The sequence below is a fragment of the Drosophila grimshawi genome, unplaced genomic scaffold (assembly GCF_018153295.1).
Source record: "Drosophila grimshawi isolate 15287-2541.00 unplaced genomic scaffold, ASM1815329v1 contig_1367, whole genome shotgun sequence".
Taxonomy (NCBI): Eukaryota; Metazoa; Arthropoda; class Insecta; order Diptera; family Drosophilidae; genus Drosophila; species Drosophila grimshawi.
This window is the reverse complement of record NW_025062889.1, coordinates 3606153-3632666: the sequence shown is the minus strand read 5'-3', so window position 1 is coordinate 3632666 and position 26514 is coordinate 3606153. Positions and strand designations below refer to the sequence as shown.

General features: G+C 38.9%; 2 protein-coding genes across 4 annotated transcripts; both read left to right on the top strand.

The window, feature by feature from the left end:
• Nucleotides 1-91: 91 nt before the first annotated feature.
• Nucleotides 92-21111, top strand: LOC6570548 (putative uncharacterized protein DDB_G0271606). 3 transcript variants are annotated; one of them, XM_032742149.2, is made up of 9 exons: nt 92-708; nt 12016-12470; nt 12553-12891; nt 13318-13640; nt 13739-13983; nt 14075-14449; nt 15292-15750; nt 17342-19700; nt 20715-21097. In XM_032742149.2, the coding sequence occupies exons 2-9, from the start codon at nt 12045-12047 to the stop codon at nt 20749-20751; spliced, it is 4563 nt and encodes a 1520-aa protein (XP_032598040.1). In that variant the 5' UTR covers nt 92-708; nt 12016-12044; the 3' UTR covers nt 20752-21097. The 3 variants fall into 3 exon arrangements, with proteins under 3 accessions (XP_032598040.1, XP_001996765.2, XP_001996764.1); XM_001996729.3 differs by having other exon boundaries at nt 404-708; nt 14072-14449; XM_001996728.3 differs by lacking the exons at nt 92-708; nt 12016-12470; nt 12553-12891; ... (1 more) ...; nt 13739-13983; nt 14075-14449 and adding an exon at nt 9812-9861 and having other exon boundaries at nt 20715-21111.
• A 1360-nt stretch (nt 21112-22471) lies between these two features.
• On the top strand, nt 22472-24804 carry LOC6570538 (putative uncharacterized protein DDB_G0271606). The gene has a single exon (XM_001996727.2). It carries the CDS (start codon nt 22494-22496, stop codon nt 24069-24071), a length of 1578 nt encoding a protein of 525 aa, XP_001996763.1. The 5' UTR covers nt 22472-22493; the 3' UTR covers nt 24072-24804.
• The last annotated feature ends 1710 nt before the right edge of the window (nt 24805-26514 follow it).

Genomic DNA, 26514 nt, shown 5'->3' with positions numbered 1-26514 from the left:
CGATATATCCGGTCAATTGCAAGATACTTAGTCTATCGATGCTTTTGGTATGTTGTTATCGACTCTGTTACAGCGCTAATTCTATCAATGTGTTTTGTTAAAATTAGCAAAGAAATGTGCAATTTCTGTGTATAAACTTTGCTGCTAATTGTGAAAAAGCGAATAGAGAATAGCGACGAACTGTGGTCTTACATGTGCGTGATATGTAAAGTGCAAATGCCAAATGCAGTCAAAAGCCACAGAAATGCCAGTGGACAACGACAACCGATTGGAGACGATGCGCCTTCCTCCAATTTCAGTTTAGCTGGACACTGATTAGACGCCAAGCGCATTGGATGTTGTTATTTTTTATTCTGCAAACCCCAAAAACAAATAGTTTGGTAAACACGCACACACACACCTATACGCACATGCACACATAGATAGAGAGAGAGAGAGAGCGAGAGAGGTGGTGTGCAGCTAATCTATTGTAAATAAACCGCATACTGCTGCTGCTGCTCTATTGTGAACGAACACTGTTCTCGGTCACGTACGCCGTTTGTTGTTGCATCTGTGTTGTTCTGAGTAAAGAAAAAAAAAACTATTGCGAATTTCTTGCGAAATTTGTGTATCGATATCACCTGACGAGCCTGCAAGCGTTTAAAGGAGAGCGACAGACCGAGCGAGAGAGACAGAGAGAAAGCCAAGGAACAACTTTTCTTCCATAAGGTGAGTGAGTTTTCTTCTTCTTCGTCTTTAGTTTTAAGTGTAGCATTATTTAATTTGCAAAAGACATTTCGCAAAATCGATTTTTCATTTTACCTCTATGAGTCGCCACTAGAGCTTAATTCTCGTGCCTCTCTTTGTGGCCCACTCGTCTCTTTTTATGTGTTTGTGTTTTTTTTTTTGCCGGGTAATGCGTCACTTGAGCCTCGTCTTAAGAGCTGTAGAATAAATTACATTAACAATAATTTTTTAATTAATGGACAGTCACACTCGAAGAAAATTTCTTAATGTGCCTAATGAACATTCAATCAGCTATGTAAATAATAGATACGTGTATGATTACTGATAATTAAATATTATTTAATAATCCTTTTAGCTATGCATTCTACAATTAGCTCATTAAAATTTCAATTTCATGTCGTTTTTTTCTCTAGATAAATTCCTGATTTCGCTATTAATATTACACACGTGTTTGATTAAGTATGGTAGTCATTGTATTAATAAATATTCTTTAATTATCCATTTAGCTAGTCATTCTAAAATTAGCTCTTTAAAATGTCAATTTCAGTTGATGTTATAGATTTTTAGCGGCCGTAATCGTTTTTCAACGCTAATGTCATTTTAATCTTTTTTTTCTCTATATTAATACTTAATTAAATTTATAATTATATAATATTGTATTTATAGTACTTGTATTATAAATATTATTCAATTATCATTTTAATTTGGGCATTCTAAAATTAGCTCTTCAAAAGGTCAATTTCAGTTCTCTCTTTTCAACTTGAGACTTGCATAACTGTATCAAAAACGAATCGATTTTAAATTTCATAATATTTCCTCATTTCAATTAGAAAACACAATTTTAAGCCAAAGTTAACTCATTGTACTCCAATTTCATCACTTCCATATCTTGCTCAATAATTATAAATCAATTATACAATATATCTGAAAAAAGCATCATATTTATAGAACTATTAGACTGCATTTGGTATAATTCATTGCAACTTGGTCACCTTCTGCCAGTTGGTCAATGATTTTCAGCATTGCCACGCCCCGAAATTTAAGACGACAGCTGTCGGGTTAGTTGTGCGGTGTTAATGACTTCTTCTAAACAAACAAACTCACCTCGTGTAAACAAAACAGCGACAACGACCAAATGTTTGAAAGCCAAATACCATATCAAATAAAAAAAAAGTTATTGACATGAGTAGACGACAACCCTTAACTGGAGAGAAGAGTCGGCAGCAGCAGCAGGACATGAAACAATAGGGATCGAGGCAAGGCAAACTGACCTGCGACAAAAAGACAGCGCCAGGCCCATAAACTCCTGTGACAAACATCTGCTCTTCTTCCGAGTCCTTTCTGTCTACCTGCAGACGCAATGGGAACCAGAATGGAAAGGCGAATGGGACACAGATCCAGACAGAGTTCAATGTACGCCTGCGCAAACATTTCACAGGATGAATAAAGCGCAGCTGCGATCAGGATTCCCGTGTCTACTCGGATGTTCCTGATTTTTGAGCTCTCCTTTAGTTTCTTCTTTTTTATTGCCTTTGCTGTTTGTGTTTTCGCACTTCCTATGCGAAAGCGGAAATCTTGAATTCTGTAACAGTTTTGTACTTGTATGTAATCTCTGCCCAACGATCGCTTTATCCTGGCCACGCCCTGTTTCTTGCTTACCGGTTTGCGGCCAAAAAAAAAAACAAGTTGCTCGAAACGCAATTTGAAACTTTTTTTTTGTGGGATCCTGTTCCCTTTCTCTTTGTAGGATTGGGGCGATCGTCGGCTGTCTACGGGTCTCGTCCCTGTCGTCTCGTATTGAGTTACAGTTGTGCCTGAAAAGCTGACAAACGGATCTGGTTTATATGATGAGTTTGTGTTGCTGTACTTTATACTTTGTCAGCACGATATCCATATGCAGGCTGGCTGAGCTCCTTTTTTACTGGGGGGTCATATGCAGGTGATGCATTTGAGGCAGCTGCCAGTGTTGCCTAACCAGCATATAATTACTTTAGATTCAAAAAACGACGTTGCGGTTAAAATCAATTTCGGGTTGGTTTATTTTTGTTTGAGAATACCCCAAAAAATATATATAAAAAGATGTTATGACAGCTGCAATAAGTTAAAATTACTTTAAGTTTTTATATAAAAGAAAATGTTGGGATAAATTAAGTTTATAATATGTTTCAGCTAAAAGTAGCCCGTATACGATTATCAAAATATAATAATAAAAAAGGGTTAAGCATTTAAACGTATTGTTTTGAGAATATACATTTGTTTTATTCCGGTAAAAATATATTTGAGTCTCCCAAATCTATGCAAAATAACACTTTAATTAAATAATATTTGTATATCAATCAAGTTAAATAATGACTTGGGAAGCGTCTCAGGCTTCGTAGTACATCAATTTGTCAATGTTTTATGATTGAACTCAAAGTTCGACTAGCTATCAATCAAATCTAAATAGTGACAGGCCTAGCAAATCATACAACTGTCTCAATCCACACACACACACACAGACAACTAGGCACACACTCACTCAAATATTAACATTAAAACAAGCGCAGCCAATCAATCGACGACCATCAGCTGCCACGTAGAAATAGCAACTGAAAATAGAAAAAGGAAAAATATAAAGTAGAAACTGCTGCAGATGCTGTGCATTGTTGGGCACTTTGGGTCCTTGGTCTTTGGTGCTTGGCGCATGCCACATCAACGAGCATTTATCTAGGGGAAGTCCCATTGCAGGCAGGCAAAACCAGATGTTCAGCCGCACACAATCAATGCAACAGCGGGGCAGCTGCCACTGCCCAACGAGGCAGTCAGGCAACTCAGTCGACTTGCAGCCGGCTTGCAGTAGATTGGTAGACCGATGAGCCACGGAGGCACGAAGGCATTCATTAGCATTACCTTTTGAACGGGTCGACAGATGGCTGGCTGAGCAGGCTGAGGCAGTAAGGCAAGCAGACAGCTGCACCTTTTGCCATTTGGGCCATTGGGCTAAGCACTTAAAGTGCAGGTGTTGTTGTTGTTGTTATTGCTGCAGTTATACTTGGCCAGTTGTAGTCAGCTGGTCTCAATTTTAGCCGGGTTGATTTTTTGGTTTTCCTGACCGACCCTACACATTTTATGGGGATGTTGCCAAAAAATCAGCTGTTTTTGCGCAATGTTTATAAACAAAAACTGTGCTGTAGTAACCCTTGGAACCACCACTGAGTCTCGTAGCAGTAGCAGTAGCAACCACCAGCAGTAACAACCAGCGCAGCAGCGGCACACGACCAACCATCATGTCCACGACCTACTTTGGCGCACTTTACTCTGGGCGCACATGGCGCATGGGGTGGTTCCGCTCACAACAACAACACAACAGACACGGCAACAACCACAGTGAGACGGCCTTTTGTAGGTGCAAGGACGTTTTGCGTTTTGCCGGGCAAATAACCCCCCCAAAAACACAGTTCAACAGGAGCCACCACCAAGTCAACGGCAGAGACAGAGGCAAAGTTAAAGGCACCGACCAACATGTGCTCTGCTGCTGCTCCGCTCTTGGTCATGTGCGCTTTAACCAATCCACCACCAACCAACCAACTGACTGACATATATACGTATATATATTTTTAGCCACCTTGCAGTTCATTGGCATGTGCCACCGGCGTGTGTCATCAGAGACGATGACGACGACTCATCCACACAACGTCTTCGTCACTTTTAGGGGTTTTCCCAAAAAGAAAAAAAAATTGTGAAACGGAACAGCAAGCAAAACAAAAGTGCGACTTGGTGGTAGTTAGAGTCGCGCTCCCATTCATAAAGCATAACATAAACATACCCCCGGACATATATATATAAATATATATATATATATATATATATATATAAATATATATATATATATATATTGTAGTATAGAATATAGTGCATTGTTTGCTGTTTATTTTTGCCGCCTCTCCGTCTCTATTTCTAGGTGGTGATTTCCCGACCTAATCGCAGGTGTATATATATTATATATTTATATATATATTTATAGACAACCCCCTAAAAACTTCTCGGCTAATTCAACAGGTCGCCCCGGTTCGAGTGGTTGCAAGTGTTTGCATGTGTGTGTGTGTGCAAGTGTGTCCCTGGCCCGATTGAGGGTAATTAGTATATTTTTTTGGGGTTATATTGTGGCATTGACCCAAGTTTTTCATTATATATACATATAGCAAAGGGGTTGAAGGTCATACAGGTTGCTATTTTTAAGTGGGTTGTTGAGAGTTTCGGAATTTAATGGGTAATTTTGGAAAGTCGTCTTATTCAATGCGTAGAACTAAGAAAAAATACGCATGCATTAATTTATAGCATACTTATGTGCAAAAAGTTTAGCATGATTAGAAAAATTCTGGAAAACTTTAAAATATGTGAATCCTATTTTGAATTTAGTTTCGGTATTGAGATAAATAATCCTTTTGAAAAAGGAAATTAGTTAATATTGAAGTTAAGTTTTAAATAAGGATCTGATTACTCAATAGTTAATATTGATGCCTTTTTAATATATTTCATGTTAATTTTTCTGAGACACCAGTTTTTATGACGTCGCCTCTTCAATTTCCTCGTTTTTTGATTGTCTTTATGAATAAATTCCTATGAAATTTGATTTTTTAATGAACGCATTTCATTTTCAGCGTTTCAATTAGAAAATTTCATCCCCATATGAATGAATTCACATCCGCTCATTAGGAAATTTGATTTTTGCTTGAAATGATGCAATATCCTTGAATTCCTTCCACAAAACAGTCTTGAATAATGATTAATTATTCTGCCTCCTTTTGATTTTCGTTTTCTCCTCTTGTTTTCCTCCTTTCCTCTTAATCTTGAATGTGAACTGAAATCGAGCTGGCCTCGAAGTCCTTGATATGTTTTGGCCCCATTTCACAAGTTATTTGCGAAAATTGTGTAATTGGAGCATGTGTAAAAAGCAAAAAAGGAAAAAAAATCACAAAAACAAGAAGGGAAATGCCTGCGTAGGATCCAAGAAGTGCCTGTTTTCCGGTCTGGTTGCCACTTGAACACGCGCGTCCCTTTAACTTGAAAATATATATTTTCGCTTTTTTTCGCCTACTCATTTTTTTTTGCTCAGCGCTTTCAAAATGGCGACGCAGCTGACCAAAAAAAAAGAAGTAAAATCAATGCAAGCAGGCGGCATACGTGCGTAGACAAGAAGAAGAGCAAGCGCAGCAACAACAACAACAACAAGAGCATTAGAGAAACAGAAACGGCAAGCGCCGACAGAGGCAGTGGCAGAGACTAAACAACAGCCAGACGACACTATAATATTTTTCGCAGGCGAAAACACAATGGCGGACAACGGCAACAAAACGGAATAGCAAACAGCAAAAGAGAATTAATTAGATTGGCAGGCAGGCGGCAGCTGGGCGCAATAGCAGCAGAGAGACCATGTGTGTGTGTGTGTGTGTGAGAGAGAGAGCGCCATTGCAATTGCGAGTGCGCAAGTACGAAAACAAGAAACAGCGTAGAAAGCAGCAACGAAAGCTTCTACAACAACAAGAAGAAGAAGCAGAAAACTACAATGACGATCCAGGAAGAACAATAACTAGCAACATAAAATATGCTTAAGCCAAGCCAAAAAAAAAGGATATACTACGAAAATGTAACGAACGAACGAGCGGCGGCAACTGCAAAGCAAAATAAAAGCAGAAAAAAAAATAAATACAACACAGTTGTGCAATTGAGATAACAAAAGGGAAACTTGAAAGGAAAAAGTAAAATAAAAATAAAAAGGGGACGCGCGCTTTGCTTTTTGTATGTTGTATGACGCGTGTGCCGCCTGTAAGCTGCCACAAAAGGATATAGAATAATAAATAATGCTTGCTGCTGTTGTTGTAGTTGTAGCAGCAGCAGCTGAGGCCATTGGCGAATTGAAATTTTATGAGAAAACTGAAATTGTATTAGAAAATATGCTGCGTGAATCACACACGAGACAAACACACAAATACACACACAGACACACTGTCACACACATACAAGCACACGCTATGCTTATGTTAAAAAGGGGACGCACATTATGGCAGTCTCTACGCGCTTTCGGCGCTCTGCTCGCAACGACTGCGCAGCCGACAGGACGCAAAACAACGTCATCACTATGAATTGTTGTTGTTGCTGCTGCTGCTGCTGCCGGCGCTGTTTTTGTGTTCCTGTTTTCGCTTTTTACCGTTCAGTCAATGACCACATTGTGTACACAACGCATGTAAGAGTGTGTGTGTGTGTGTGTGTGTGTGTGTATGTGTTTGCCTTTGGTCCTGTCCGGAAGTTGACGCCGCCGTCGCCGCCTGGTCATTCTCGTCGCTTTTGCCCAAGCTCGCTGCGACGCTTGCTCTCTCTCTCTCTCGCTCATACACTCGATGTTGTTACGCTTGAGCTACTTTTGAGAAAAAACAAGTTTTCGCTGCGCGCAGGATCCGGCTCCCCAACAACACACACACACACATAGACGGAAAGTGCACTTCAGCTCCTGTTTTACGCCTCGCAGTCAGTTTTTGGTCCTGTGCGCGCACGGCCTCTCGCGTCACGCTTTGATCCTGCCGTTGCCTCATTGCCTCGTTTCTCCTGCTGCCTCGTCCTCTTTTCCTGTCGTCCTATCACCCATGCCACACATACCATAGGCGTTGCCCAGCTAATGACATGTTGTAAATTATATATTCCCCATGCTCTCCCATGTTTCTCTCGTCTTTTGTCTCATTCTTCTTGTAATTAGTTTGGTTTCGCTTTTTGCGCTGCGTCTGCTTAAATTCTCTATATTTACAACACTTTTGTGTTTTTGCCCTGTTTTTTTTTTTAATTTGGTGGGGATTACATCTTGTTAGGCAAGTTGTGCAAAGTTGCTCGAAAGTTGTTCTGACACTTTCTGCATATTTTCAATTACCTTCAGCTGTTCAGTAGATCTTCTGTGTACACAGTGTATATTTTTTGTTGTATTTGTGGTCAGCTTTAATTTAATTAAAAAAGGAAATCGAGTAGGTTTGGAATGGCTTTGTTGTTTGCTGCGGTTTGAGGAGGGTCCTTATGGAAAAGAAGAATTTATTGCATCTTTTTAAATGCGTGCTTGTGAAATGTGCTTTGGTTTCTATTTTACAAACTGTTAATAACCTCAATATTCATTTCTATGACTTCAAACTTACATAAATTTCTCCTCATCATGAGCAACATTCTGCAGAAGCCTTAAAATGTCCTTTTCAGATTTCAAAACAATCGTAATTTAGTCAAATCTGAACCAATTATTGTTGCTGAGTGCATTTTAGTTGTGGTTTTTTCTCTAGATTCAGAATAAATGGATAAAGTGTTTTTTTCTCAAAATTTTAATTGAAATTCTAGAAAACATTGCACTTTCCACTGACCTGACTTTGTCAAGAATTCAACGATTCCCAAAAGCCATGTCTCCTTGATCGATTCTTGAACTCATGAATGCTTCAAATCAAATTCTTAAAATTATATTTAACTGATATTCATGCTTGAGGTCGTCTTCCTTCAACTTAGCTGTCAAGCATTATGTTCAGCGACAGTTCGAAAAGGAAGTATCCAAAACGCAATTGAAACCTGTGTGTAATTGAGCCCCACATCAACAGCAACAGCAAGAACAACATCAGCAACATCGCCAGCTACTTAAGAGCTGCGATTTGACGTTTTAAAATAGAAATGATTTTCGTTGTTCCCGGAAACTTAAAAATGTATTTTGAAAGTGGCAATGGAAACCACTCAAGTAGCAGTTGAGAAACTCTCTCTCCCTCTCTCTCTCTCTCTCTCTCTGTCTGTGTGTGTGTATTTACATGAGTTGCAAGTGATCGATATCGAGGGAAAGCAGTTCACCCAGCTTAATGTTAAACCTCGCACGTAAATCTCACGCTAAATGCAAGGGCTAAAAACAAAGCGTAATTATTTGTAAGCCAGGCACGGATTCAACTCGCACTCCTGCTCCTGCTTAGCTAACTAGCTAGAGAGAGCGAGAGTGAGATAGAGAGAAGGAGAGAGAGAACGCTTGAAGCATGGCAAATTTTGCATTTGCTGCAGCTCGTTTTTGGCATTATTATTGCTCACCAAATAAAATCTATTGTTCGCAAAGAAACAACTGCCGCTTTTCCTCCATTCGCATTTTCCACACACACACACACACACACATATATATATATCTGTATAGATGTGTGTACATTTATATTTGTATATCATTCATTGTCGTTCGTCCTGTCAAACTTGTTTGTGCTCTCGTTCTCTCTTCTCGCTCACTTGGTTTTCCTTTCCTTTTGCACATTACGCTTTGGCCCCGTCATTCGCATTAAAAGGACAACGCTCTATGTCTGCTTGTGTTTCTCGCTCTGTGTGTGTGTTTATTCGCTGCTGCCTGTTTGCGTCGCAGTTGGCGTCGCTGTCGGCTCCGCTTCGCTGCAGCAGCAGCAGCAGCGCTGTTTCGTCCTCGCCAGGCTTCGTCGTTGTCGTTTCAGTTTACGCTCGCAGCTCCGACAGCTCAGAACATGTTGCTGATGACATCCGCGCTCGTTGCCGTGTGTGTGTTTATTAGCAGCAAATAAATGTTATATATGTATATATATACAAACATAAATATATCAAGCAACAACAACAACAACATCATCATCTTCATCTTCACATTTTCTATTGAGTGCTGCTCCGCCCCCCTTCACACACCCAGCAGCCCCAGCAGCCGGTCTCTTCAAAAACTGACTCAGCAAATGTTGCAGGACAACATTTTTGTATTAATATTCCACAATCAACAGCAACAATAACAAATCGAATGAATTCTTGTGTGTCAAATAAACAACAACAAATTGTGCAATTGTGCAAAAAATAGCGAGCAAAAAAGAAAAAAAGAGAAAGAGCCAAAAGAGCATAATACTAAAAGAAAAAGGAGAGCGCGCGCTTAAGCAAAAAATAAAATAATAAAAATTGAAAAAAGCAAAAGCTAAAAAAAGTGTAGCCCACAAAAAAGTGAACAACAAAAGAAAGGCTTTTTTGCATTACCAAAGAGCGATAAATACAAAACACAAAGCAAAATGTGCAATAAACTGGCAAAATAAAACATAAAAAAACTTTGGGATTAAAACAACAACAGCAAAAAGAGTAGACGAAAACGCAACGAAGCAGCGCACACAAGTGAGTCAAAAACAAAAAAAAGAAAGAATTTTCAACTTTTTTTTCTCCAACATACACAATGCATATTACTTATACATATAAACCAAATGGCACACACACACACACACAAATATATATATATAATATATATGGCAGTTGCGCTCTCTTTTTCTCTCTCTCTCGCGCTCTGTTCCTCTTCGTTTTACTCGTTACATTTGGGGTCTCGTCCTGTTTGTCGTCCTGGCCGCAATGCTTCTGTCTCGCTTGCGCTCATGGCGCGCACTCGTTCCTATTCCTCGTCGTCATCGTCATCGTCTCTCGTCGTTGTTGCCTTCGTCTCTCGTCGGGTGGTGGTACAGTTTTCTGCGTAGACCCAAAATTGCGTAAATTTTCTTCCATGTAGTTTGCTCGCATGTCTCGCACGGCGTTGTCGTCCTCATCATCGTTTTGTCGTTTGTCGTCCTTGTTCCTGCTGCTCTGTCGTCGTCCTGTTTATCGTCGCAAACTTACAATTTGTTTATTTGTTCATCATCAATTTTGCTAAACATTTTGAAAGTTTTCACATACAAAATAAAAAGGTTTGTACGATTGGTTTTCCTTTTGTATTCTTATTGGGCGTGTTTTTTTCACAGCGTATCCTTTTTGCTCTGCGCCATTTTAATTGGTGTCCTTTTTTATGTTTTTCGTATGTATGTGCAGCTGAAGGGATTAGTTTGACTCTTGCGCTCACCATTTGAATACCAACAATTAGCATTAAATTCACCTATCCACAATTATCTGTAACTGTATCTATTTTATTTGCCTCGACTGATTCATTTTATTCAACATCAAGTTTTCTATACACAATTTGTGTGTACATACAATATATATATGTCTGTATGTATGTATCGCAAATAACCCAGAAAGCGACTCAATGAAAATATTACATATTTTTGGCCTACGTGCCGATGAGATATTTTCAAAAAGGAGCTCATTTGAATATTTTGGAATTGCAAAGGAGAGCCAGGTGAACTAAAGAGATGTACTAGGTATAATAAATATTTTATCAGCAATAAAATTAGCTAATCAAAAGATATTATTTCTTAATTGAAGTTTGGTTTATTAAGCATAATTAAGATTAGACTATGTACACAGGTACAACAGAATACAGATCTTAATTGCAGCTAAAGACTCAGTCTTAAGTTCGAATATTGACATTTGTTAAAATTATTATAGTTTTTTATAAATAATTAAACAATATGAATTAAAAATTTGATGTTGAATTTATCACAATTTTTATGAACTAAATATAACAATTGCAGTAAAGAAGGAATGAGAAATACTTATCTTGAAAGGCTCGTGTATTCATTGAGCTCTCAATAAGAATTCTTAAATGATTTCTAAGATTAATTACTATTTAGCTGAAAGCTGTTAGTCTTTTAGTTTAAGTACTAATCACATTATATTTTAATAATACAAAAGTAAGAAAAATAAATATTAGTTAAAATAAGCCTATAGTTTATGTCAATGAACAACTAATCAAAGATCTTTTCTGGCGGCTATCAACAAAATTTAACAACATTTTTGAACTACTACAATATTTTAACCAAATTCAACAGCTTTTCAGCGCAATACAAAGGAAAATTAAACGAATTAAATATATAATATAAGAATATATGAAGAAAACAATAAAAATAGATGTAAGCTAATCAAAATATAAGATCAATGCACCTTTCTGCGTCGAACCATAAAAACTGGCTGCGCAACAACAACAACAACAACTGAAGCAGCAGCAGTGGCAGAAGGGGCAGTGTCAGCAACTGCCTCTGGACTGCATATCCTGCCAGCCTCTAGCGACTGCCTGCCTTGGCCTGAGCCCTGCCTGCCTGCCTGCTGTTGTTGTGTTCTTGTGTTGTTGGCTGTCCCATTGAAAAAGGGCGCTCGAATATAAAAGTTGCAGCTGTTCCTCGTACCTCAACTGCTATTTGCCTTAGCAACAACAACGGCAGCAGGAGTAGGGGCACGGCACGCATTCATGCCACAAAAACCAAAAAAGAAAGAGTCTTAGAGTTAGTGCTGAGCATCTGCGCTGATCGCTCTCCGATCGCTGCTGCTGTTTGTTAAGCGGCATTTGTGCACTCCCTCTCTCGCTCGCTCTCTCTATCACAATCTCCCCTTCTCTCTCTTTCTCTTTAGCAATTATAGATAAGCGAATGTGAATAAAAATGTCTGATATACCGCGCATTATGGTATTCCGTCCCAGCTGGGATGAGTTCAAGGACTTTCCCAAATATGTTGCCTATATGGAATCGCAGGGTGCCCACAAGGCCGGACTGGCCAAAGTTGTACCGCCAGCCGAATGGGTGCCACGTCGCAGTGGCTATGCAGATTTGGATGCATTAAATGTGACAATACCGGCACCAATTTGTCAGGTGGTCACCGGCAAACAGGGCTGTTATCAGCAAATCAATATACAAAAGAAACCGTTGACGGTTAAACAATTTAGCGAATTGGCCAGCACCGAACGCTATGCAACGCCCAAACATTTCGATTTTGAGGATCTGGAGCGTAAATACTGGAAAAATATCACCTATGTGGCGCCAATTTATGGCGCCGATGTCAGCGGCAGCATCACCGACACCGATCAGGATGTAAGTCATCATCGTTATGGATATAGATATATGTAGTTGGTGTATTTGATTTTATGGCTTGTTGTTGTTCTCGCACTCGCAGAGCTGGAACATTAATCGACTGGGCAGCATTTTGGATTTTGTCAACAAGGACTATAATATCCAGATCGATGGTGTTAATACGGCATATTTGTATTTTGGCATGTGGAAAACGACATTCGCCTGGCACACAGAGGACATGGACTTGTATTCAATTAACTATTTGCACTTTGGTGCGCCCAAAACGTGGTACGTTGTCCCGCCCGAATATGGCAGACGGCTGGAGAAGATCGCCAATCAGTATTTTCCGGCCAGCTATAAGAATTGCAATGCGTATTTGCGTCATAAAATGACATTAATATCGCCACAGATACTTAAACAGCACAATGTGCCCGTCAGCAAGGTAATAATTGATGGTGAATTAGATTTTATCTATAAAGTGTCGTCGAAATTGAAACCTCTTTGGGGAAGTACAAAAATGTTGACTGCAATTTTTAATGCTGCTTCCACTTTTTTATATAGCTGATTAGCTGTGACTACAAATTGGTTTTCTTTGCCAAGCTGGATTTGCTTTCAAAAGGGACCACTTTTGATTATGTGTTAGGTTTAACAGTAATTAAATAATGACTGTTTATTGCATAAATAAAACCTTGTAAATTGATTCTCAGAATTTGCGTAAATTCTATATATACTACTAATATAACTAAAATTTCTAAATGGAACCTGAAAAGCTACTTCACATTCCCTTACAAAGAGGAACTCAATTCGAAATCGGCACCAAAATCAAGTCGATCGCCTCATACTTAACTCTTTTGAACACAACACACAGATCACACAGGAATCGGGAGAGATAATGATAACGTTCCCGTTTGGCTATCATGCTGGCTTCAATCATGGCTTCAACTGTGCCGAGTCCACAAATTTTGCAATGGAACGCTGGATTGAGTACGGCAAGCGTGCCACGCAATGTACCTGCAGCAATGACATGGTCAAAATCTCAATGGACACATTCGTGAAGCGTTTCCAAAGCGAACGCTACGAGGCCTGGCTCGAGGGACGCGATCTCGGCCGTCATCCCGAGGATGCGAGCAATGCGGTGCCAACAGCGGCGCCTCTGCCCCCACATCTCGATGTGCTGCTGTGTGATAAGAAGTGGGTTTTCAAATAGCACAAAAAAAAACAATGGGTTTAAATATTAACAATCTCTTGCAACTCTTTCTTCCCCCCCCAATCTCTTCTCTCTCGCTCAGAATGAAGAAGCAATGCAATCCCACCAAGGCGAAGAGCTTCAAGGAGCGCAATCCTGATTTGGATTTGGATGAAATCCAACAGAATCCCAATGTGCCCGACGATGTCAAGGCCATGCTAAAGGAGAGCGTCCTCACCCTGACTGAAGAGGAGGCCGATTTTGTGCCCGAGGACACGATGAGTCTGCAGAGTCCGGCGGATTTTAAAACGAAGCAGGAGCTGCTCGAATACATGGACGATGGCACTGGTGAGACACAGTCTAAATGACTCAAAACAGCTTTTGCTTATTATCTTGCTCTCTCTCTCCCCCTCTCGCTCTCTCTCTGCTGGCATAGAAGATGATGATGAGGAGGAGGATTTTAAGCGGCGCAAACATAAGCGCAAATATGATGCTGACTACGATGATGATTGGCTGGCGAGCCAGCGACGTACCAGCTCCAGGAACAGCAGTCGTGGTCGTAGTCGTAATAAAGATGATCGCTCCATATCGCCAGCATCCTCCACATCCACTTCGTCGACATCACGGGGAGCGCGAGGAGGCGGTTCGCGCAACAAAGCGAATTCAACGCCCCGCAAAACGCCGGCGAGACGAAAAAAGGACACATCAACAACTGATTCGCCGACCGCAGCAGCAGCAGCAACAGTTGCTGCAACAGCAGCAGCATCAGCAGCAGCAATCGCTGATAGCAGCAGCAGCAGTCACGTTGGCGCAGGTGAGCGCAACAGCAGCAACAGCAGCATCAGCAGCAGCAACAACTGCAGCAGCAACATTAGCAACAGCAGCAACAGCAACAATAATCATTGCAACAACAACAACAACGCCACAGTCACTACAACTAGCATAGTCACATAAGAATCACAGTCACACCTAATTGCCACCCACCCACCCATCCATCCATCCAGCCCTTCCACAGCTATCTCTATTCCCTCCACCCACTGTTAACTAACATTAAAAGAAAACCCCCAAAATTTTATGTCACAAAAAATCCCCACATTTTCCTATATAGTCGCTCTTATTGGTGTGTCAACGTCAACGTCGTCGTCGTCTTTTAGTTTCTTTTTCGTGTTTTATAAGTCGTGAAAAGCTGTGTCCTATTTTGTAAGCGCCTGACAAAAAAAAATATATGAGAGCACGCTATATATATATATATAAAGAAAAATAACTATATGCTAAAAACTAACCAAAAACCAAAACTGTTTTACTAAAAATACTTGCAAAAAAAGAACCAAAAAAAAAGAAAAAGAGGCGCAAATTTCGTTTCTTGGTTGGGCTTCAGTTTCAGTTGAGCTTCGCTTCGCTTCGTTCCTTCGTTCGCTTTGCCTATACATATACTGCTCCTATATATATAACTATATATATATATGTATATGCGTATATGTGTGTGTGTGTGTGTGTCCTGTGTATGTCGCTTCAATAATTCCCAACGCTAACATGCCATCATATAACAACTACGTCAACCAACATCGGATGGCAACAACAACAACAAAATCAACAACAAATCCCAACACTTTATTTTTGCACATGTAATACAAAATTTCCAACGAATTTTTACAGATGCCAAACGCAGACTCACCGAACAACAACAGCAACAACAACAACAGCCCCAGCTGCAATTTATGCAACAATCGCGCAAATTTGAGGGAAAGATACCAAAACTAAGTCAACAGCAAAGCGCAAGTGCAGCAGCAACTGCAGCAGCAGCAACAACAACAACAACATCATCATCATCATCTAGTCAGCAGCAACAACAAAAAATTGTCTGCATCAACATGTTGCCAGCGGCGAATACACTAAATGGCATTCCACAGCAACAACAACAACAGCAACAACAATATACCAGCACCGATGGCAATGTCTATCAGCTGCAAAACGAAATACTCTGTGATGCAAATGGTCAGGCAACAACAACAGCAACGGCCACATATCAAACAACGGCCGCTGCTGTTGCCAGCAGCAACAGTAGTCCGCAACAGCAACACCAACATCAGCAGCAGCAGCAGCAACATGTTGCTGGTAAGTTTTGACTCCTTTATCAAATTTGTTTGTCGTTTTTTTTGGTAGTTGTATATTTGCTTTCGATTTTGTGCTCGTTTTTTTTGTTGGTTTTCCTCTTTTTTAATTGATTAGCTACTCACTCAATCACTAACAACTAATTTCGTTTATTTGTTTATTGTTTTCATATTGTATTTAACAACAACAATTAAGCGCTCGACTCTCATCGCATTATTATCAAGCATCTCAATACCATTTTGTAGACAATTGTTTCGTTTATTTGATTTATGTTTTTCTGTTCATTTCTAACAATTTTTGTGCCAAATCAAACTGCAGCTAACAACAACCACAAGAAGATGAAATAAAGTGAAATTCCATTCAAATTTGATTTATTTTTTTATTATATATGTTTATGTTCAATTAAAAAATTGTGCTGGTCCTCCATTTGCGGTGTTTTGTTTTGAATTAAAAGAAAATTGATATAAATCAAAAACAAACAAAAATTCAGTCGCAAACCGATTTCATCCACACGACACCTGTTCAAAAATCAATGTGCCACAAAAAAAAAAAAAAAGGATCTACAATAATGCATCTCAACCCAATAACAAATCGCTTATCAGTTCGTTTACACTTCAAATAACTCGTACATAAAAGAAAATAATAATACAAAAAAACCAAACCAAACTCTTTGCTGAGCATATTTTTCTTGCTGTCTCATTTCTTTTTTTAATATATGTACATAAATGCCAACAGATACCGAATTATAATAAATACTGAAACATATAAATAAATGCACAAATTAGGCCCAAGCAAAACATTGAATATATTTACGATATATATATGCATATTATGACTGATGACTGATGATTATCAATAATTGTGCAAGGCGCATTTGACAAAAAGGCTCAAAACTTATTTATTTTTGCTATTTCTATTTTATTTTACTTAGCGTATGTATTTAGTTGTTATATTTATTTAAATTGATTTTTAGCTTAGCTTTTAAGTTACTTCAGCTGATCACAATCGAATTTTAAGTTGATATCCTTTGTGAACAGCTTAATTGAATTTTTAACATTTTGCAATTATTATTATTAGCTATTATTAAATTGGATACTGTTTTGTAAACATCTGTAAAATGTATGTTATTTTTTTTATTAATTTCTAGAGTTTTATTTTTTAATTAGTATCAAGTCTTTTTTTACGATTTGCAACTGTATGAAAACATATATACTTACATAATTCGTAGCAATTAAGTAAAGACACAAAATCAAGCGACAAACGAATATTAAATACAAAAAAACCAATTCACTCACCATTTTTATTATATTATTCTATAACTTTGTAATCGTAGCAGACAGCTCTATCTATATAGAGACTGTATAGTCTTTGATGATTTCGTGTAGCTAACATTAATATATATATATATATAAATAAATATATATATATATATATATACATTTTGCACAGCATTTCTTTGATTTTTGAGTGAATTGTTGAATTACGATTTCGAATTGATTTATTGATTATTTATGCAAATATTACATTCAAACACATCTTTTATATATATTGAACCAAACTCGAATATGTACTTTCCAATCAATATAAACAAAAGACAATGTGGTCACAACTATTAGTTCGTCCTCCATCCTGCACACGAACGCCAACACAAATGGAGCAACGGATCAGCAGCAGCAACAACAACAACAACAGCAGCAGCAGCAACAACCCCAATATCATTATATAACTACAACTGGAGAGGACGGCCAGACGCCGACAACAATAGTCTTTGAGAATTATAATGGTGGTATGCCAGCGACGGCGGTTAGCGCCGCAGCAGCAACACCCATCAGCAATGATATTGCTGCTGCAACGGCTACAGCGACGGCAACAACAACAACGACAACAGCATTGGTCAACACAGATGGCACAATCATTGAGTTCGATGGCAGCACCTACGAGGAATATCATGTGCTCAAAAGTGAGAATGGCAGCAGTGATTGTCTCAGCAATGGAAGCAGTGCTGTTGCCGCTGACATCATCAAGTATGAGCCACAGCATGTGGGCGAGGATGAGGAGTTGCTCGAGGAGGATGAGGAGGAGGAGAGTGGACTGCGGGTGAAATACGAGGAGCAGAGTCTCGAGCATGACGACCACGATTTCGAGGAATATCAGGTGATCAAAGCCGAGGTGGAGGCAGAGGCAGCCGAACAGGCAGCTGGCACAACCAGCTACACCATAACCAGCCACGACGACCAACACCAACACCAACAGCAGCAGCAGCAACAACAACAGCAGCAGCAACATCAACAGCAGCAGCAACATAATCAGGGCATCAATGATGCAATGCCAGGCATGTTGTCAAAAGCGGCAGCAGCGAAACAGAAAAGGAAACGCAAAACGCGCGTCGTTGCCGAGGACGAGCAGGGTGAATATCTGGAGAAGATGAGTGTGCGTGGATTGGATATTGCACGCTACGAGCACATCATCGATGGCATTGCCTATTGTCTCGTCTGTGCCAAGAACGATATTTTCAAGACGTTCAAGAACAAGTACAGCTTCCAGCGGCACGCGTATCTCTTCCATGAGGGTCAGAATCGCAAGATATTCGCCTGCCCCATTTGCAACAAGGAGTTCTCGCGACCCGACAAAATGAAAATGCACAAAAAGGATAAGCATGGCGATGTGCCCATGCCGCCCAGTTCGGCGTCGAGTACGCCACAAAAAGCGGAAACAACGGGCACAACAACACCGGCCGCCAAAAGGCCGCGAACTTCTCGAACACCCCGCGTGCGCAAACTGAAGGCGGGCGATGCGGCGGCGACTCCAGCGAAAAAGCGACTAGCCCAAATCGATAGTGTGTTGGACGAGGTGCAAAATGCCGATGTGGAGCAACAGCAACAGCAGCAGCAGCAACAACAACAGCAACAGTTGCAGCAGCAGCAACCCGCAACTGCAACGCCGCAGCATCAACAACAATTGCAAACGTTGCCTTCGCTCGACTTTAGTGGCATGATATTGCCAGGTGGTGCACAACTGGCCTTGGCCAATCCTGGCGCCAGCAGTTCGATGGCGCAGCTGCAACGCGGCGGCCAAGCGACAGCGGCACAACAACAAACAGCTCAGCCGACAACAACGACGCTCATCTACTCGAATCAGTTGGAGTTGCAACAGGCGCTGTTGCAGCAACAGTTGCACGGTCAGAGCATCATGATACAGGATCAGGCGGGCAATTTGGTGCCACTGCAACTCGATGGCACACAGACAATATACACAACAGCGCCAGCGCCGCAACGAACACAAACAACCAGCTATCAGACGACAACAACACAGCAGCAACTGCAACAGCAACAACAGCAGCAGCAGCAGCAGCAACAACAGGTTGTCAGCAGTCAGGCACAAACGCAGCCGACACACTACGAGCTGGACAATGTGACATATCTGAGTTCGACAGCAGCGGCAACACCCACACTGCCCAACGACCAACAACAGCAGCAACAGCAACAACAACAACAACAACATGTCATTGGCACCGTGCAAAGCTATCAGATACTGACACCCGATGGCCTGCAGAGCTTCCAGCCGAAACTGGAGCCAACGGAATTGGGGGATCTGTGTCCGTATACGATGAGTGCGACGGCAACGCCACAATATACATTCACAACGCATGCGAGTGCGCAGCCAACGTTAAATGCAAATGCTTTGGATGCCCAAACACAGCAGCAACATCACCAGCAACACCAGCAACAACAACAGCAGCAACAGCAATCGCAGCAATTGCTGCAACAGCATCAATTTGGTCACAATCCGCATCAACAGTTTATGGAGCTGAAGAACGAGCTGTTGATTAAGAGTAGCGATGCTTATACGCTGGATGCGGCCTCCATGTATCATCTGCCCTTCTCGCCCACATCGATGATAAATGCGGTGAACGATGTGAACACCTCATCCCTGCTGGAGACCAAAGAAATTAGGTAAAAAAAACAAATACAGTTGAACTAACTTTATCTCTGCTCTCTCTCTCTCTGTTTCTATGACTATCTTAAATTTATAACTATTGCTACTCGCTACTCGCTACTCGTCTGTTTTAAGTAACTTCTCTTTTAGTGTAACGCGCTCTCGTTTGTTTTTAGACTCTCTCTACATTCTAGTACTCGCTCTCTCTCTCTCTCTCTCTGTTTCTCTTAAACTCTCCCTTTCTCTTTTGTTGCGTAGTCAGCGAGCGGCGCTGCGTTGTTGCAGTTGCTGTTTCGTTTCCATTTTGTTTCTTATTTGACATTTTTTTTTAGTGTTGAACAACGTCGCGCCAGCTACTAAACTCAAAATAACACACTACTTTCGAGACAACAAATATACAAAAATACTATTTAAACAAAAGCACATCAGCCCTAACCATATTTTAGTTTATAATTTCGAGTATTTTTCTCGTAGTTTTCGTTTAAGCATATATATTTATACGATTTAGCCCATATATATTTATATTTTTGATTTAATATGTATTTTTGTAACTCATATTTTAATTCTGTTTAGCTTAGTTTTAATTTACAATTTGTGCATTTATTTACATCAATTTATACAGCATTTATTTGATTGTATTTATTATATTTCACTATTTTCCATACACAAATATGTATAATTTCCGTTTTGGCTTTATTGTTATTGCTTTGGGTTATGTACAGTTCTCCTCAGTGCTCAAAACAAAAAAAAAATCAAAAACAGAAAAGAACACCTTAACATTTTACCATACTGAAGTATATTATATATATGTACATATATATGTATGTATACATTATTTGTTTCATTTCTTTAAACAACAACAAATTTATTATTACAATGTGTTATACTTCAATGCGATTTTGTTCTTTTTTTCTTTCTTTTTCTCTTATTTTATTTTATGTACACAAAAACCAACCCACCAACCAACCAATCAATCAATCAATCAAATCAAAAACTCGCAACTATATAATCAATAATCAAAAACTATATAGCTACGATATATCAGAGGCCGTGCTTCTAGCACTCTGAAAAAAGTCAACGACAGCAAAGAAAAAAATTAAATAAATATACAACTGCAGCCAAAGTACCAAAAAAATAAATAAAAGCAAGAAACTATTGTTTAAAGACAAAAATTAAGATAAAAAATGATATAAAAAAACGCGAGCAAAGCAACGCAAATGGAAGCCATTAACAATGCAAAAGAGCGGCATAAAAAACAAACAAACACTAAATGCATATATAAAATATGTTTTTTTTTTATCATATTTAACGCTTAAATGAACATAATACTCATTAAATTAACAAACCCAAACATTTTACAACACTCAAACACTAACCCATGAGGATAAACACGCATACACTCAAGTACGGTGTGTGTGTGTGTGTGTGTGTCCGTGTATGTGTATGTGTGTGTGGGTGTGTTGGTATAAACACTAAAACAACAACATCAACGAACAATTGTTTGATTAATTTTTGCGCACCTCATCAACATATTTCATTTGCATTTGCATTGTTTTCCAAATCTGAATCTGGACATCATTCACATTCCCATTACTTCATATAACCACAAAAAAAAAAAAAACTAAAACTAAAACAAAATCAAAACAATTATAAATATAAAAATTGGACTTATTAAGTGCAAGGTATGTGTACTTTTTTATTCGCTTTTTTATTTCTTTTATTTTTACTCCTTTGTTTAATTTTTATTTTTCCCAACTCATTGTCCATTATTAACACTTATTAAAGTCTTATTTTTAACGCGTTAACAACATAAAGACATTGGAAAACGAACACAACGTTTTGAATTACGTTTTTTTCTTGTTTAATAATTGATTTAAAATTTAGAAAGAATTTTTTAATTAAAGGAAACATGAACTGGTCTGAAACAGAAATATTAAATTTTAAGAGATTATACTATTCTCCTTTTTATTAAATTCATTTTATTGCCATTCTAAATTACCCAGTTTCCATTTTGACTCATTTTTAAATTACGATCATCATTTTCTGGAACAGAAACTCAATTTTTCTTTATTCTAAGAAATTAAATTATGTTTATTATCAATCACAAGGAATCTGCTATTTTTTTATATGCCTTCAGAATTACATTTCGTTTCATTGTGAATGATATTTATTGAAGTTATCATTCTACCAATTGGATCTCATCTTCCAAGAAAGTGGGATAAAAACGTTTTAAAAGTGTTTCCTTGTGATCTTTTTGTCCTTATTGCACGTTATAAAATCCATTTGTTTTAAACTAACTATTTATAAATTGGCTGAACAATTGGTTGCTTAAACTGAAACTCACCACAGAAAGAAGTCACCTCATGTACATAACACACCACTCACCACTGTTCACATGTACGCTTATGATTTACTAACCCAAAACAAAAAAAAAGAAAACTAAAACTAAGCAAAAAAGTCTTTAAAATTAAGCAAAATGCGAATATGAAATTGTTTTACAATAAAAAAATATATATTTTTTCTTTTTCATTTTTCTACCTTTTTGTTCGCCCGTTGTGTTAATGTTTTGTGTTGTTTTCTCGACAACTTATGATTTGCACACCAACCAAAAATTCATAAACAACAACAAAAACAACAACAACAACATGCATCACCACAACAACAACAACAAAAACAAAAAAACAAACACAGGTTCTTCTAAACAACAACAACAACAAGCATACAACAAGAACAACAACAAGCAGTTCAAAAGGCCATACACACCAAGCAACAACAACCACAACCATCACAACAACAACACTCAGAACAACATGCACAACAACAACAACAAGAACAGCAATGCTGATGATTGGCAGCGTCGCCAGCGCGAAGCGAATCGCATCTATTACGAGGAGATTGTCGTGAAACAGGCCAATTCACACACTCTCTCGCGCAACAATATCAAGAGCAACAGTTGCTATCGTAACAGCAACAGCAACCGCAACAGCAACTGCAACAACAGCAACAGCAGCAATCGTAGCGCATCCGCGGTCAGTTTCGTCGACAAATTCGCTGATTTTGTAACACATAACCGTAGCATTTTGAAAAGCAACTGCGTGAAACAAGTGCACAACAATAACACTAATTATAACAACGCTGTCTCATCTCTCATTCCAAACTCTAACAACAACAGCAATGGCAGCAGCAGCAACACCACCACCACCATCAGCACCAGCAACAGCAACCACAACAACAACCACAACAACAACGTGAGCAGCAGCAGCAGCAGCAATGGCCTCAAAACAACCGTTGGCAAGAAGACGCCCGTCATTCTACTGGCCACCCGTGGAGCTGGCAACAAATTGCAGCAGCAGCAGCAACAACAACAGCAGCAGCAACAACAACAACAGCAGCAACATCCGCCTCTAACACTCATCAATGGCAACAAAGCGGCGGCGGTCACATTGGTGCGCGTCAACGCGAATCCAAATCGAAATCGCCAGGTTATCATCACCCCCGACGCATCTAGTCTCCAACAACAGCAGCAGCAGCAACTTGAGGAGGCTGCTGCTGAGGTGCAACAACAGCATGATGAGGAGGCGGAGGAGTTCATCGATGAGGATGTGTACGATGATGAGGATGCTGTCTTATCCTCATCGACAGCGCAAATCTTGCGTAAATTTCGCATACCCAAAGGCACAGCGCTGACAGCCAAGTCTGGCGATGGCTATTTGGCAATGCCAACGCCAACACCCTCGCCGCCAATTGCAACAGTCGCTGGCAGCGTCAGTCTCGATGCCTCCAGTTATGTGGATAATACCGATGACATTATCGAAGAGCTCAACGAAGATGATCTCGTTGAGGAGGTCATCGATGAGGAGACGGGCGTCTGCGAGGACGAGGATGAGGAACAGCAGCAAGTGTTGCTGCAACAGCAGCAATCAGCAGCTGGCGACAACGATGGTCTCGATCTCAGCAGCAATAGCAATAATCACAACGCAACAGCTGCAGCTGCCACATCGGCAATGCAATTGCTGCAGCAGCAACAACAACCGGCAGCATTGCAACTGCAAACTGTGGGACCAAATGGCACCGTTACCTGCTTCAATTTGCCAGCAAATACGATATTGGTGCAGGCGTCCGATGGCAGCATCATTGCTCATCCCAGCAAGGCTGGACAACAGCAATTGATCGTGTTGCCAGCGGATTGGAATACAGCCAACATGGCAATGGCGGAGACAGCTGCAGCAGCAGCAGCGGCGGCGCCACAACAAACTCAAACGTTGCTGCTGACGGCAGATGGAACTGCTATACCCATAATGGCGCCACTCCAGCAACAGCATCAACAGCAGCAGCAGCAACAACAAGCCGCAGCAGTTGCTGCTGCTGCGCAGCTATTTGCCGCGTAGGGTCTAATGGGTGGCCAAATGGGTCGATTTTTGAATAATGCCACCATAATGCCAACAACATATTTCTTTTAATCCCAGTACCAGTACCTAAGTCGCGTTGCATCTGCCGCAAAGCAGCAAAATTAACCAGGGGGCACAGCTCATCAATGTTGCTTTGCGCCACCTGCAACACATTTTAACTATATACATTGAGTTATATATCGAAGACTATATTTATAGTGGTCGTTTATAAATTGGATTGTTTCGCTTTCGGGCATTATTTTTATTTAACGAGTAATTTCTTAAAAATCATTTTTAATTCAAAAGTTCTTAGCAGTTTAGAATTGATTGAAAATAAGAATTCTAATTTCAAGAAAAGGAAATTTGCATCAAACAATATAATTTTAATATATTGGTATATTCATTTTTCTACAAATACTAATTTAAGAGCGATCACTGTATATTTTACAACATATATATAATTTGTAAAGCCATTTAACCCCCAATTTATTTAGGGCGCATATCAAAAATCGACGCATTTGGCCACCAAATGCAAATCAAAAGTAAAAATTAAAAATAAACAATGCATAAAAATACCGACAGCCAAGTTAAACTTAATAAAACCACAACTCAATTGTAAAGCTATGCAAAAAAAAAAAACAGAAAGAAAACAAACTGATATTACATAATGTTAATGTGCATACCAAATTTATTTTTCTATATATATCTAAAAAAAAAACATAATAATACACATACATTTATATATATACACAAAGAATCCTATGTAGTAAATACATACATAAAAAATGTCGAGTTTATGTTCATGTTGTGCGCAAATGCAAAATACAAATGTTGTTCATAAAAACACACACACAAAAACACACACACACTTACATACATACACATACACACACACACGCTCACACTCATGCACAGCAGTGTTGTGTAACAAATGAGTTCTGTAAATTTTAAACAACATTTAAATTATTTTTTAACGCTAAGTAGCATATGTTTAAGTGGAAAAAAAACAAACAAAAAAAAAACCACCTAACGAGACACCCGAGCCCAGTTTTCTAACTAATATTTTGACCAGGCGCTATCCCCAGCGCCAGACAAAATTTATGTTTAACCTAATTTAATGTTATAAAAACAAACAACATAAGAAACGAAGAAAAATTATGCTGTATTATTTGAAAAACTAATTCATAATTTCCGCTTACTATACTACTATAATAATTTAAAGAAAAAATACTTAAAAATACTATTTATATATATATGGAAAAAGAAAGTTACACATATATAATTTGTTCCTTTGCATAATAGATGAAGCCATATAACTTTTTTTTTGGCGGCTATGCAACGTATTTCAATTGAAGTATTGTCCGTAATAATTTATTTTACTTTTTTTATTTTTTATTGTTGTTTCCCCGTAAAATCCCCCACTCAACCTGTCACTATGCCCACACACTCTTTCCTGAAAATGTTGTATATTATTTAAAGAAAAACAAACACATATTTATATATATTATTTGCAATTTTTGTTAAGCCATCCGCGAGCGTTTAAATAATACATTTTGATGGTGAATAAAATTAAAATACCCCTAAGAATTGAAGCATAGCACTGACCTAAGTTGTTAATACTAAGAGCGGTACCGTAGTTAAGATCAAAGTATTTTTTCATAATCACAATGCGAAAAAGAAAACAAAAAATAACTAAAGTTATTGTTAAGCCCAAATAACTATTACTAATGGAAGACAATGATTCAAATTCACAGCATATTTATTTTAAGATCAAAACAAACAAATAAAAATACAAAAAAATAAATAAAAAAATAAAAAGAAAACAAAAAACCACATGGAAAAGTGAGCTGCACTTTTTGTAAGATAATTATTTAGATTAAGTCGTAACGAATGAAAACGAAACTGCAAGCAAATAATTAAGTGACATGAGTAGAATACATTATGTATAAAAAATCTATAAATAATAATAACTATACATATATAAATATATATATTTATTATAAACAACAACAAAAATACAATTTTAAAAATTCAAAGCAAATAAAGAATTAAAATAAACATTTAAAACAAGTCTCTTCCGCTTATCACTTGAAAATTTACGGTCATCTTGGCTGGTTGCAGGCAAAATCAGAGCTGTATCCAAATTTAATAAAAATTGAATTTTTGTCTGAATTTTTAAATGAGAATTACCAGGCGAACAGTGTGTGCTCAGCAGATGAAACTGATCTTCTCTTTGTTTGGGTAAGCGAGTGCAACGAACTCCGAACGCGTGCTGCCATTGGCCGGCAGACAGATGTGATGACATGAGAGAGAGAGTGAGAAAGCTGAAAGCTGCGCTCAAAAGCTTAGCAAGTTCTTACGCTCTCTCTGAGCGTGTTGCGGAAGTGTCAGCAAAAGGAGCATGAAGGGCAGTCGAGCAAAAAGCAATCAGCAGCCGATTCTG

What these genes read in the sequence shown, in the direction of transcription:
- LOC6570538 (XM_001996727.2), top strand. Translation starts at nt 22,494, where the DNA reads ATGCACAACAACAACAACAAGAACAGCAATGCTGATGATTGGCAGCGT.
- LOC6570548 (XM_001996729.3), top strand. Translation starts at nt 12,045, where the DNA reads ATGTCTGATATACCGCGCATTATGGTATTCCGTCCCAGCTGGGATGAG. An exon ending in TCACCGACACCGATCAGGAT is followed by an intron (nt 12,471 to 12,552) that starts GTAAGTCATCAT and finishes TCGCACTCGCAG; the next exon opens with AGCTGGAACATTAATCGACT. An exon ending in ATACATGGACGATGGCACTG is followed by an intron (nt 13,984 to 14,071) that starts GTGAGACACAGT and finishes CTGCTGGCATAG; the next exon opens with AAGATGATGATGAGGAGGAG.